Below are 12,920 nucleotides of genomic sequence, written 5' to 3' on the forward strand. Positions count from 1 at the left end.
ATATATGATTGTTTCTTTATAAACTGTACCTAAATGTATAACTTGATATAACGTATTATATTTATTATTATTATTATTAGTAACAATATTAATAATAATCCTATATTATTATTAGCCTTTTTATTTATTATAATTATTATCTATGAAGGAATAATATATGTATAATATATATACACACACACACACACACACATATATATATATATATATACTGTATATTATTAATATTATTATATTATATTATTATTATATTATAAAATAATTATTTTGCTACATTATACATATTATTTATATATATATATATATATATATATATATATATATATATATATATATATATGTATATATATATATAATTCCTTTATAGATAATAGTAATAATAAATAAGAATTGTAATAATGATAATAATAATAATAATAATAATAATAATAATAATAATAATAATAATAAGAAGAAGAAGAAGCATATAATAATAAAGTATTATTATTGTCATATTTTAAAAGTATTATTTTGCTGCATTATATATATGTATATATATGGGAAGGCGGAGCCTGGAGTTGTGGGAGGGGAGGAGCCGCCTATTTAAAGGCAGGCCCCCGCCTCTTCTGGGCTGCCTCTGGGAATCGTTTATCCCTCCCGCCACTGCTCCTTTTCTACAACATTCCCTTCTTCCTTCCTTCCTTCTTGGCGGGCCCTCTTTATTTCACAGGCCTGCCTGAATGACGGTTTTGGCACGCTACTACTGTAGTTATTTAATTATGCTATATTATCCACCTTGGCTCTATTCCCTAACCACAAAAAAAAAAAAATATCTATCTATCTATCTATCTATCTATCTATCTATCTATCTATATCTATATCTATATCTATATCTATATATATATATATATATATATATATATATAATTCCTTCATAGATAATAGTAATAATAAATAAGAATTGTAATAATGATAATAATAATAATAATATAGTAATAATAATAATAATAAGAAGCATATAATAATAAAGTATTATTATTGTCATATTTTGAAAGTATTATTTTCCTGCATTATATATATGTATATATATATATATATATATATATATATATATATATATATATACATACATGTGTGTGTGTGTGTGTGTATGTGTATATATATATATATAAATAATATGTATAATGCAGAAAAATAATTATTTTATAATATAGTATTAATAATAATTAAAATAATACTATATTTTTATTATCCTTCTTCTTAATATTATTAATACTATACTATTATCCTTACAATTAATATTATTGTTCTTACAATTATTATCTATGAAGGAATTATTAATAATAGACTGTCTCACCCTGCTTTTCACATGCTCAGTTGCTCTCTATTTTTAGGCACTGTGTTGAAAATGTAGAGGCCGATCTGCAGACGGCCTAAAAATTTACCGTTGCTCAGGGGCTCTGGGCTTCGGCAAAATGGCAGCCTTTAGCAAAAGAAGAAACAGGAGCAATGCTGGGGGCAATGTACAGCACACAATAATTTTAGTATGTGGCATGTATGCTCCTTGATAAAGAACATTATTTTTTATTTTTTTTATTAAGATGCTATGTGTAAAGTTCCACTTTATAGGATTTATGTATTTTTGTCATTTTGTTTTGTCATTTATGTATTTTTTTAATGTTGCCCTCGAAGCTGCAATAAAAGACCCTCTCTCTGCTGCTATATATATATATATATATATATATATATATATATACATATACATACATATACATACATACATGTATATATATATTTATGTGTGTGTGTATATATATATATATATATATATATGTATATATAGGGCAGCAGAGAGAGGGTGTTTTATTGCAGCTTCGAGGGCAACATTAAAAAAATACATAAATGACAAAACAAAATGACAAAAATACATAAATCCTATAAAGTGGAACTTTACACATAGCATCTTAATAAAAAAACATACATATACATATACAGGTAAAATAATACATTTATAATATATTTCAATGTTATTATATTATTATATATTATTGTTATTGTAATTATTATTATTTTTATTATTATTATCTATTTAAAATCTAATAATACTTACGTAGCTAATACAAATAAAATATCCATACAACTCTTATTATTATTATCTATGGATAGATGATATAAGTAAATGTCTAAAAAAATGATATTAATTAGAAATATAATATCACGAAAAATAATGTTGCAATAAAAAAAAAACGTATAAAATTCAGTAAGAAAAATTTAAAGGAAATAAACAAATTTCAAAAGATAAAATAAAATAAATTAGAATGCTGCAAAACTCCCATTGGAAATCTGTGTCAAAATCCTGCAAGGAATATTATATCAAGAACAATTCATTATGCACAGCGTGGCGAGGCCGTGTCCTATACTGCCTGCCTGCCTGCCTGCCTGTAGTACCTGCCTGCCTGTAGTACCTGGCTGCCTGTAGTACCTGCCTGCATGTAGTGCCTGCCTGCCTGTAGTACCTGCCTGCCTGTAGTACCTGCCTGCCTGTAGTGCCTGCCTGCCTGTCCTACCTTCCTGCCTGTAGTGCCTGCCTGCCTGTGGTGCCTGCCTGCCTGTAGTACCTGCCTGCCTGTGGTGCCTGCCTGCCTGTAGTACCTGCCTGCCTGTGGTGCCTGCCTGCCTGCCTGTAGTACCTGCCTGCCTGTGGTGCCTGCCTGCCTGTAGTACCTGCCTGCCTGTGGTGCCTGCCTGCCTGTAGTACCTGCCTGCCTGTAGTACCTGCCTGCCTGTAGTACCTGCCTGCCTGTGGTGCCTGCCTGCCTGTAGTACCTGCCTGCCTGTGGTGCCTGCCTGCCTGTAGTACCTGCCTGCCTGTAGTACCTGCCTGCCTGTGGTGCCTGCCTGCCTGTAGTACCTGCCTGCCTGTAGTACCTGCCTGCCTGTGGTGCCTGCCTGCCTGTAGTACCTGCCTGCCTGTGGTGCCTGCCTGCCTGTAGTACCTGCCTGCCTGTAGTACCTGCCTGCCTGTGGTGCCTGCCTGCCTGTAGTACCTGCCTGCCTGTAGTACCTGCCTGCCTGTAGTACCTGCCTGCCTGTGGTGCCTGCCTGCCTGTAGTACCTGCCTGCCTGTGGTGCCTGCCTGCCTGTAGTACCTGCCTGCCTGTAGTACCTGCCTGCCTGTGGTGCCTGCCTGCCTGTAGTACCTGCCTGCCTGTGGTGCCTGCCTGCCTGTAGTACCTGCCTGCCTGTAGTACCTGCCTGCCTGTAGTACCTGCCTGCCTGTGGTGCCTGCCTGCCTGTAGTACCTGCCTGCCTGTGGTGCCTGCCTGCCTGTAGTACCTGCCTGCCTGTAGTACCTGCCTGCCTGTGGTGCCTGCCTGCCTGTAGTACCTGCCTGCCTGTAGTACCTGCCTGCCTGTAGTACCTGCCTGCCTGTGGTGCCTGCCTGCCTGTAGTACCTGCCTGCCTGTGGTGCCTGCCTGCCTGTAGTACCTGCCTGCCTGTAGTACCTGCCTGCCTGTGGTGCCTGCCTGCCTGTAGTACCTGCCTGCCTGTAGTACCTGCCTGCCTGTGGTGCCTGCCTGCCTGTAGTACCTGCCTGCCTGTGGTGCCAGCCTGCCTGCCTGTAGTACCTGCCTGTAGTGTCCTATACTGTCCTTTGTCCTGTAGATGTCACTTAGGGGTTTATTTACTAAAACTAGAGAGTGCAAAATTAGTCACATTTCTGCATAGAAACCAATCAGCATCTAACCTCAGCTTGTTCAATTAAGCCTTGGCAATAAAACCTGGAAGCTGATTGGTCTTTGAAGAATTGTGACTAATTTTGCCCTCTTTAGCTTTATTTGTTTTTGTTTAATATTTGTTTATTGAAACCCGAAAAAAGGGAAGTTACAATCAAAAACATAATGTGAACATAAAAGAAAAAGGACAATGAAACGACCAAGTACCAACACTCTCTAACTTTAGTAATTAAACCCCTTAAAGTCACATTTCATGTTTTACCTCGTTGTACCTGTACAGGGTGTAGTACCCTCCTGCCACCGCTAGAGGGCCCAAGTTGCTCTTTTTTTTTTTATACCTTCCAGCTGTCCCCCTCGGGAGATTGACAGCCCCTCACTTGCGTTGCTACAGAGATATGTAAATGAAAAGGGCAATGAGGGTCTGTGATTGGCCCTGGAAGGGATTCCCACACCTAACCAGGCGTGGCCAGGCACATTGCCTTGTTAAAGGGCAGAGTTGCAGCTTTGATCACTCAGTATAGAGGCTTTGGCTGTGCAGCTGACAAGCCTGCAGACCTAGCAGAGGGAGGGAGGGAAACACAGAGCACAAGACAGAGCAGAGCCTGTCCTGAGAGAGCAGAGCATGCATGATCAATGCGCTGCACACATTGCGAGAGGACCCAGCTGCTGCAGAACCTCGCCGCAAACTCCCTGACACCCCATCTGCTGGAAGAGGACTCTGCTCAGCCTCACTGAAAACTAAAAAAAAGAAAAAAAAAAAAAAAAAGAAGGACTCAACCTCAACACAAAACTGCCTCAGAACCCCCCAACCAAATCCAGGAGGACTCAATCTCCCATTGTAACTCAACTGCAAACTGTGAGGGGACTCAGTTCCTGCAAAGTCCCCCTGAAGACGGCACTGAAGACCCCCTTCTCATGGACTCCTAAAAGACTGACAGAGAGGGTCTGAGAAGCAGTGACAGCCCAGGACCCCCCTGCTGCTGCTTGCTGGTGACATCTCACAAGGAACAAGCTCGTCCTCCTGCAGGCTGCTGTGTGCAGACCCACCAGCAAGGGGGCGTGGAGCTCCTAAATTGTAGCCCCTGTAGTGACAGTGACATCTCTTATATGGACTGAGATGGCCTCTGATCTGGCTATGAGTGCAGACTTGCCTAACAGCCCTCTCGCCATCGAGTATGTCAATGACTTTGATCTGATGAAATTTGAGGTGAAGAAGGAACCCCCAGAAGCTGACCGATTCTGCCACCGTCTTCCACCCGGATCCCTGTCTTCCACTCCGATCAGCACCCCCTGTTCCTCTGTGCCGTCTTCCCCCAGCTTCTGCGCCCCCAGCCCCGGGGCACAGCCCAACGTCAACCCCAACAACCCCAACACAGCCAACAAGCCGCAGCTGGAGGACCTTTACTGGATGTCCAACTACCAGCACCACATCAACCCCGAAGCCCTCAACCTCACCCCAGAGGATGCCGTGGAGGCTCTGATAGGCAACCCCCATCACCACCATCACCACCACCAGAGCTACGATGGCTTCAGGGGCCAGCAGTACCCAGGGGAGGAAATGGCAGCCACCGGGCACCACCACCAGGTCCACCACCATCACCACCACCACAACCACCACCTCAGGCTGGAGGAACGGTTCTCGGACGAGCAGCTGGTCAGCATGTCCGTGCGGGAACTCAACAGGCAGCTAAGGGGCTTCAGCAAGGAGGAGGTCATCCGCCTCAAGCAGAAGAGAAGGACCCTGAAGAACCGAGGCTATGCCCAGTCCTGCAGGTACAAGAGGGTGCAGCAGAGGCACATTCTAGAGACAGAGAAATGCCAACTGCAGAGCCAAGTAGAGCAACTCAAGCAAGAGGTCTCCAGGTTGGCCAAGGAGAGGGATCTGTACAAGGACAAGTATGAGAAACTGGCCAGCAGGAGCTTCAGCGCCAGGGAGTCCCCACAACAACAGTCCAACCCAGGGAAATCAGCACCTGACTTCTTTATCTGACCCCCCTCCACACCCTTCCGTAACCCACCTGTATATACAAAGACCCTCCAGGTAAAAAAAGATTCATAGTAACAATGTAACAACTGCATTCTCTCCAGAATCTGTTCACCAACCATGAGACATGCATCCACCCCACCATGCAGTGTGACAGAAGGAAGACAATTCAAGTATTATTAATATTATTTTATTTTATTTTTATTTTTTTTAAGAGCTTTTCAGGCTCCCAATCACCAATTTAATTAATGTCTTACAGTGACATATAATATATATATATATATATATATATATATATATATATATATATATATATATATATATACAGATCGTGAACAAATCATGAACTTTTTATAAGGGGGAAGGGGACATGTTCCTCTCTGTTAGGACTGCTTATTGAGCCAGAACTTCAAAGTCTTAATGAATTTAGCAGTTCCTGGATGGCATTAAGAACAGAGCAATACAAGAGACAGCCAATGAAAAAAATACACAAAAGGAAGACCACAAATGATTTTCTCTGGGACTGACAGAAGCCACCTCCGGGACTGAAGGGACATAGAAATATCTTACAGGAGCTGAACAAAACTGTGCAATTAATTTGGGTATTAAAATAGACTTTTTAGCAATCCTGCATGCAGGTCATGTATGGTAAACCCAAGGTACCCTTTTCTACTAGAACTACAATGAAGCATGTTGTAGATTGTTTTATCTTGTATTATTATTATTTTTTTTTTCTTTTCATTTATGGCTTGTTTACTCTATTTTATGAACCTCTTTTTTTTTTTTTTCTGCTGAGAGAACAAAATTATGTGTGACCCAAACACTGAAGAGTCTTAACAAATTTCCCCTGGACTTCTCTTGTGTTAAAAACGACTTGAAAACACAAAAAATATAATTTTTTTTTTTTTCCCCGAGAACTTAAAAAAAAAAAAGGGACGAGTGTATGAATTTTTACTCCCATTTTTTTTTCCTCCCTTTGTCTATATTTTATTATTTAAATTGAACCTGAGCCAGATGAAATATATTATTTAAGGTGTCCATCTGTACATATTTGTAGGATTTAGTTCCTTTTAATGCTTTTATTTATGAGCCTATATTTTGCTTGGTGACTTAAATAATTATTGAAAAATTAAAAAAATTAAAAAACATAAAATGTAGAAAAAAAAAAAAAAGAAACAAAAAAGTCTTAACATTTGTATGGAATAGCATGCAAATACTATTTAAATAAGTAAATTAATGTCAATGAGTTGAAATTCTAATGCACTATATAAAGGAATCAATGGGATACTTACATTGTTGTTTTATAGAGATTTAAATAAATTATCTATGCTCTTACAATGTTCAGTAATAAACATACATTCTAAGATGCCCTCATGGGGCAATATAGTAATATATAAATGAAATATTGGGCTGCTTTTTATCCTATGCACCGGTCTTATTTATTAATTTACCCTTGGGAAACAAATGTTATTTAAATTCTTATGCTATTGCAAAATATTTCTGCTAAAAAAAAATGAGAATAAAAGTCAATTTGCAAAAAAAAAAAAATACTCCAAAATGTTTTATGTGAAGTAAACCACAACAAAGTTAATTATAAAATCAATTCACTGAAGTAGTGTATTTTAGCCAATGTTTTCTCCGTCAATTTTTTTTAGGATTTTCTGCTGGATAATTGAGCCATGAATCGTGCATTTAGAAACCTAAGTTGTGATGACTTCAACTTTTTTTTTTTTTAAATGTCGCATCCTACAAAAATATCCATTTAGTCTAATCCAGATTTTTTTGTATAAAGTGCTCTACAACCAGGTAATACGGTGGAAATGTACGACATAAAAAATAAACAAATAAGAAAGTCCTAAAAATTTATTCTGATTTTCCTCTGATTTTTATGAATGTCTTAATTGTATTGGATGGCAGTGCAAAACTTTCTTGCATCTCATCTACTTCCAGACATAAATAAACCTATTTTGATTCTCTGAAATTTAGATGTATTTTATTTTATAGCAAAACAGAGTTTTGTTGCGCTTTAGGATAATGCGTGGGAGTGAGTGCTTGAGAGCTGGTGAGGGTGCTTATGGTTTTAAGGATATTTATTTGTTTTTTGGTGAAATACAACAGTTTTTCTGTTTTTTCTTCCTACTAATTAACACAATTAAGTCTGTCTAAATAGTATGCGTAATAAACAAATATATACCTAACCAAACGACATATGCATGAATTAAATAAAAAGACAATAAAATAATAATTTTCATTACTAAGAAACTAATTTATAAAGGAAAATGGAGTTAAACTGCATTTTTAATTTACAAAATATGTCTCAATAGTGATTATAAAGATCTTACACTAAAGTGGCTTAGATCTCACTTGGTTTATGTAACAAATAATATTTATTTCAGCCATCAGGTACATCGAAAAGTGTAACTTTCGGTCTCATTGCTGCGTGAACTGCTGTCAATAACATATGTTGATTGAAAATGCACAAACAATAATAATCAATTTAAAGAAAATTGTTAATTGATTTTAAGTATTTAAGTGTAGATTCAGTTTGTTTCTAAAAAAATAAAAAAATAAAATAACTAACAAGAAAAAAACGCCAAACAAGAGTCAGGATTCGGAACCATCAAAATGATAAAAATTAATTAACCTTAAAAAAAAAAAAAAAAAATACGTGGCCTTTTATAATCTTTAATGCCACGGCCATGGTATTTATTTATTGAAAGGGAATTTTAATAACTATTTTATTATAAGAGCATTGAGCAGTGGGTGGGGTTGTGGGATAGATATGAATAGGCACACTTTGTCAAACTTTTATTGGATTGAATAGTTTTGCTATCTAAGAGATAATCTATATTAGGCATGAATATTCATTAAAAATATGCATTTTTTCTATGCTAGTCTCTTACTGAGGCTTTGCTTAATTTGGCTAATTGTGCTCAATGTCTGCAGTACAAATAATGAGCTTCACCTGATTTTATTGGCTCTCCAGGCAGGGAGAACAAGCGTATGGCTCCTTCGTTATTGCAGTTGAAATTTTCTATGCCATCATCTTTAACGTTGATCGTCTAATATGTTGTGTTTTCAAAAATGATCATCTATTGGGTTGCATTTTCTAATACGGCAATCTAATAGGTTACGTCTTCTAATACGGCCATCTAATATGTTGCATTTTCGGGTATGGCCATCTAATATGTTGCATTTTTTAATACGGCCATCTAATATGTTGCGTTTTCTAATACGGCCATCTAATATGTTGCGTTTTCTAATACGTCCATCTAATATGTTGCGTTTTCTAATACGTCCATCTAATATGTTGCGTTTTCTAATACGGCAATCTAATATGTTGCGTTTTCTAATACGGCCATCTAATATGTTGCATTTTCAGGTATGGCCATCTAATATGAGCATTTTCTAATACGTCCATCTAATATGTTGCGTTTTATAATACGGCAAACTAATATGTTGTGTTTTCTAATACGGACATCTAATATGTTGCGTTTTATAATATGTCCATCTAATATGTTGCATTTTCTAATACGGTCAGCTAATATGTTGCATTTTCGGGTATGGCCAGCTAATATGTTGCATTTTCGGGTATGGCCAACTAATATGTTGCATTTTCGGGTATGGCCATCTAATATGTTGCAATTCTCCATAATCCCGGATGGTTGTATATACTCTACAGATAGCAGGTACCATAGCTAAGTGTAAAGCTCTCAATTCTTTAGGATTTAGCCTTCATCCTTGGAAATCTAATTGCAATACTCTACCACTGGATACTACCGGCTAGGTATCAGGGTGTATATAACATCTTTCATATGCTATTGAATAATCTTATTGTCATTTTATGCTGGGATTTAATTTCTTTTTCGAGTTTGCAGTTCAGCTTTTTAAATATCTTATAATACTTTCACAATTGCTGATTTTAGGTTCTTTATTCCCCCTTTCCAGCAAGCTCTGACTTGCTTGTGTACTAAACTCAATGGCTAATCATCTAGAAGTGTCTTTTTTTGGAGGGTTTGTTGAATGTTCTACCTAAATCTTATGGCTTGATGAAAAAAAGGAGGCCATTGTGAGCTTTGAAGTGCAGTTAATGAAATGAAGGGCGGCTATTCATCATGCTGGTGATGCTGGGAAAGTTGTTAGGGTGGAGGACAGTAAGCAGGGCGGATGGGATTTCTTATGCGGAGTGGTGCTTTCAGAAGATTCCCCCAGTGATTGTCCAATACTTTAAAAAAAAAAAAAGAAAAAAAAACTCTTTTTTTTTTTTTTTAGGGAGGAAAGAAAATGTGCGGAGGTTGGGAAAAAAAATTCTAGCGTGCGGAGAAACTGCCTTTGGCGAATCTCTGCGGTTTAATATCGAGAGCCGTAATGCCACCTCAGAGAAAGGTTTAGCTTGACAGATTTAAGGGGAAATTACATAAGTGAATTCACTGAACGCAGAACAGCAGCGTAAGAGGTAATAACTCCTCGTCGTGTTGGGAATTGTAAGTGCTGACATCTGTAAGTGACACGGAGTACTAAGGAGGGGACGCGCCGCCTGTATATTACCTATCCGGGCGCCGATCATCTCACTTCTAGATAAATATCGCTTCGTCTCATTCCAATATTGTGCCGGGTGAAGAGCTTTGCAAGGAGAAAGTAGGTTTGGATTGCAAGCGAAAGAAAAATGTTTGCTTAGCGTGATATAGCATGAGCTACTTTTTTTTTTGTCTATAAATTGTTTATGGCAGCCAAAGGGTTAACGGGGGTTGCAAATGGCCAACTTTTTATGCACCGTTTTACAGAGTCACAAGAGGCAAAGGCGCTCTGTCTCTGCACATCACACAACTGACCTAATTAACACAGTTTTACCATTACTGTTTATGAAATTGTGGAGCATATGTATCATTTGTATGATGGGACCAGAGTGCGGGTTTAGTCCCACCCCTGGGAATGAGGGAGTTAAGTCCAGAAAATGTATGCTTCCCTTTTCAATATAATATAACATATATACATATATATATATATATATATATATGTATACACGCCCACTACTATTTATGATATTGGGAAGAATATGTGTAATTTTTAATGACAGAACTGTATTGTAGCTTTACTTCCACCCCTGGGAATGAGGGAGTTAAGTCCAGTAATGTATGCTTTCCCCTTTGAGAAAAAAAAATGTTTTAGCCATTACTATTTATGAAGTTGTGGAGCATATGTGTCATTTTCAGGATGGGACCATAATGCAGGTTTAGCCCCACTCCAGGCAATGAAGGAGTTAAGTCCAGTAACTGTATGCTTTTAGTTTCAAATATAATATATATATATATATATATATATATATATATATATATATGCACGCTCTCTCTCTTACTCTCTCTCTCTCTCTATATATATATATATATATTACTATTTATGAAACTGTAAGGCATACGTGTCATTTAATGATGGGACTGCAGGTTTACTTTCGCCCCTGGGAATGAGGGAGTTAAGTCCAGTAACTGTATGTTTCCCCTTTATATATATATATATATATATATACACACACACATCTACTCCTATTTATGCTATTGTGAAGCATATATGTCATTTTACTGACAGAACTCTAATGCAGCTTCACTTTCACCTCTGGGAATGAGGGAGTTAAGTCCGGTAACTGTATGTTTCCCTTTTGAATATATATATACATATATATATATATCTATATATATATATATATATATCTATATATATATATATATATATACTGTATATATATATATTCACATCTACTACTATTTATGCTATTGTGAAGCATATGTGTCAATTTATTGACAGAACTCTAATGTGGCTTCACTTTCACCCCTGGGAATGAAAGAGTTAAGTCCAGTAACTGTATGTCTTCCCTTCTGAATAAAAAAAAAAAAAAAATACATTTTCGCCACTGCTATTTAAAAAGTTGTGGAACATATGTGCAATTTCCATGATGGGACCATGATACAGGTTTACACCCACCCCTGGCAATGAGGGGGTTAAATCCAGTAACTGTATGTTTATCATTTAGAATATCTTTATATATATATACATATATATATATATATATATATATATATATATATATATATATATATATATTATATTACTACTTATAAAAATTGTGAAGCATGTGTCATTGTATGATGGGACTGTAATGCAGGTTTGCTTCCACCCCTGGGAATGATGGAGTTAAGTCCAGTAACTGTAGCATAACTGTATGCTTTCTATTTTGAATATATATATTTTGAATATGATAGAAACTTTTAAATACATAAAGGGAATCAACTTGGTAAAGGAGGAGAGCATATTTAAAAGAAGAAAAACTACCACAAGAGGACACAGTTTTAAATTAGAGGGGCAAAGGTTTAAAAGTAATATGAGGAAGTATTACTTTACTGAGAGAGTAGTGGATGCATGGAATAACCTTCCTGCAGAAGTGGTAGCTGCAAATACAGTGAAGGAGTTTAAGCATGCATGGGATAGGCATAAGGCTATCCTTCATATAAGATAGGGCCAGGGACTATTCATAGGATTCAGATATATTGGGCAGAATAGATGGGCCAAATGGTTCTTATCTGCCGACACATTCTATGTTTCTATATATATATATATATATATATATTCTTTTTTTTGTGACTCATTAAAATTGTGTATGTGTGTACATAGTGACACTGGAAGCCAAATTCCTTTCCTCCTAGACTCACAGCCCTTGAAGTGGTGTTATGCAATTCACTGAACATTTACTATGCCTAGATTATCCACTGTCAACAAGGATTCAATATATTTCATTCCACTTTTTGTAGAATTTAGCAGCTCCCCGGTCCCATCGCTGCATCTATTTACCTGACCTTTCGTCATAGAGAAATAAAATGAATTACCTCCTAAATGGCAGAAGATTCAGGATAGCGTGTGTCCGTTATATAACGGCCTACCATCACATAAAGTAGAATGTTGCACTGGAGATTGAGAATCGAACATATATTATATATATACATATCTACCTATATATATATCTATATATAGATAGATATAGATATATCTATCTATATATATATATATATATATATATATATATATATATATATATATATATATATATATATATATAGATAGATAAATATAGATTAAACAGCTTTCTGTTTCAAAGTTTTTCTAGTAATGACATAAAGAAGCAGATTATACTCTCATTATCTTTTGATTAAAAAAATAAATAAAGAATTTGT

General features: G+C 36.6%; 1 protein-coding gene across 1 annotated transcript; it reads left to right on the forward strand.

The window, feature by feature from the left end:
- Positions 1 to 4,252: 4,252 nt before the first annotated feature.
- MAFA (MAF bZIP transcription factor A) lies at positions 4,253 to 7,685 on the forward strand. The gene has a single exon (XM_082258496.1). It carries the CDS (start codon positions 4,834 to 4,836, stop codon positions 5,704 to 5,706), a length of 873 nt encoding a protein of 290 aa, XP_082114622.1. The 5' UTR covers positions 4,253 to 4,833; the 3' UTR covers positions 5,707 to 7,685.
- The last annotated feature ends 5,235 nt before the right edge of the window (positions 7,686 to 12,920 follow it).

The sequence above is a fragment of the Pelophylax lessonae genome, assembly GCF_965119305.1.
Source record: "Pelophylax lessonae genome assembly, chromosome: 5".
NCBI lineage: Eukaryota > Metazoa > Chordata > Amphibia > Anura > Ranidae > Pelophylax > Pelophylax lessonae.

Bases quoted from the DNA above. Each gene is read 5' to 3' on its own strand.
- MAFA (XM_082258496.1), top strand. From the start codon at position 4,834: ATGGCCTCTGATCTGGCTATGAGTGCAGACTTGCCTAACAGCCCTCTC.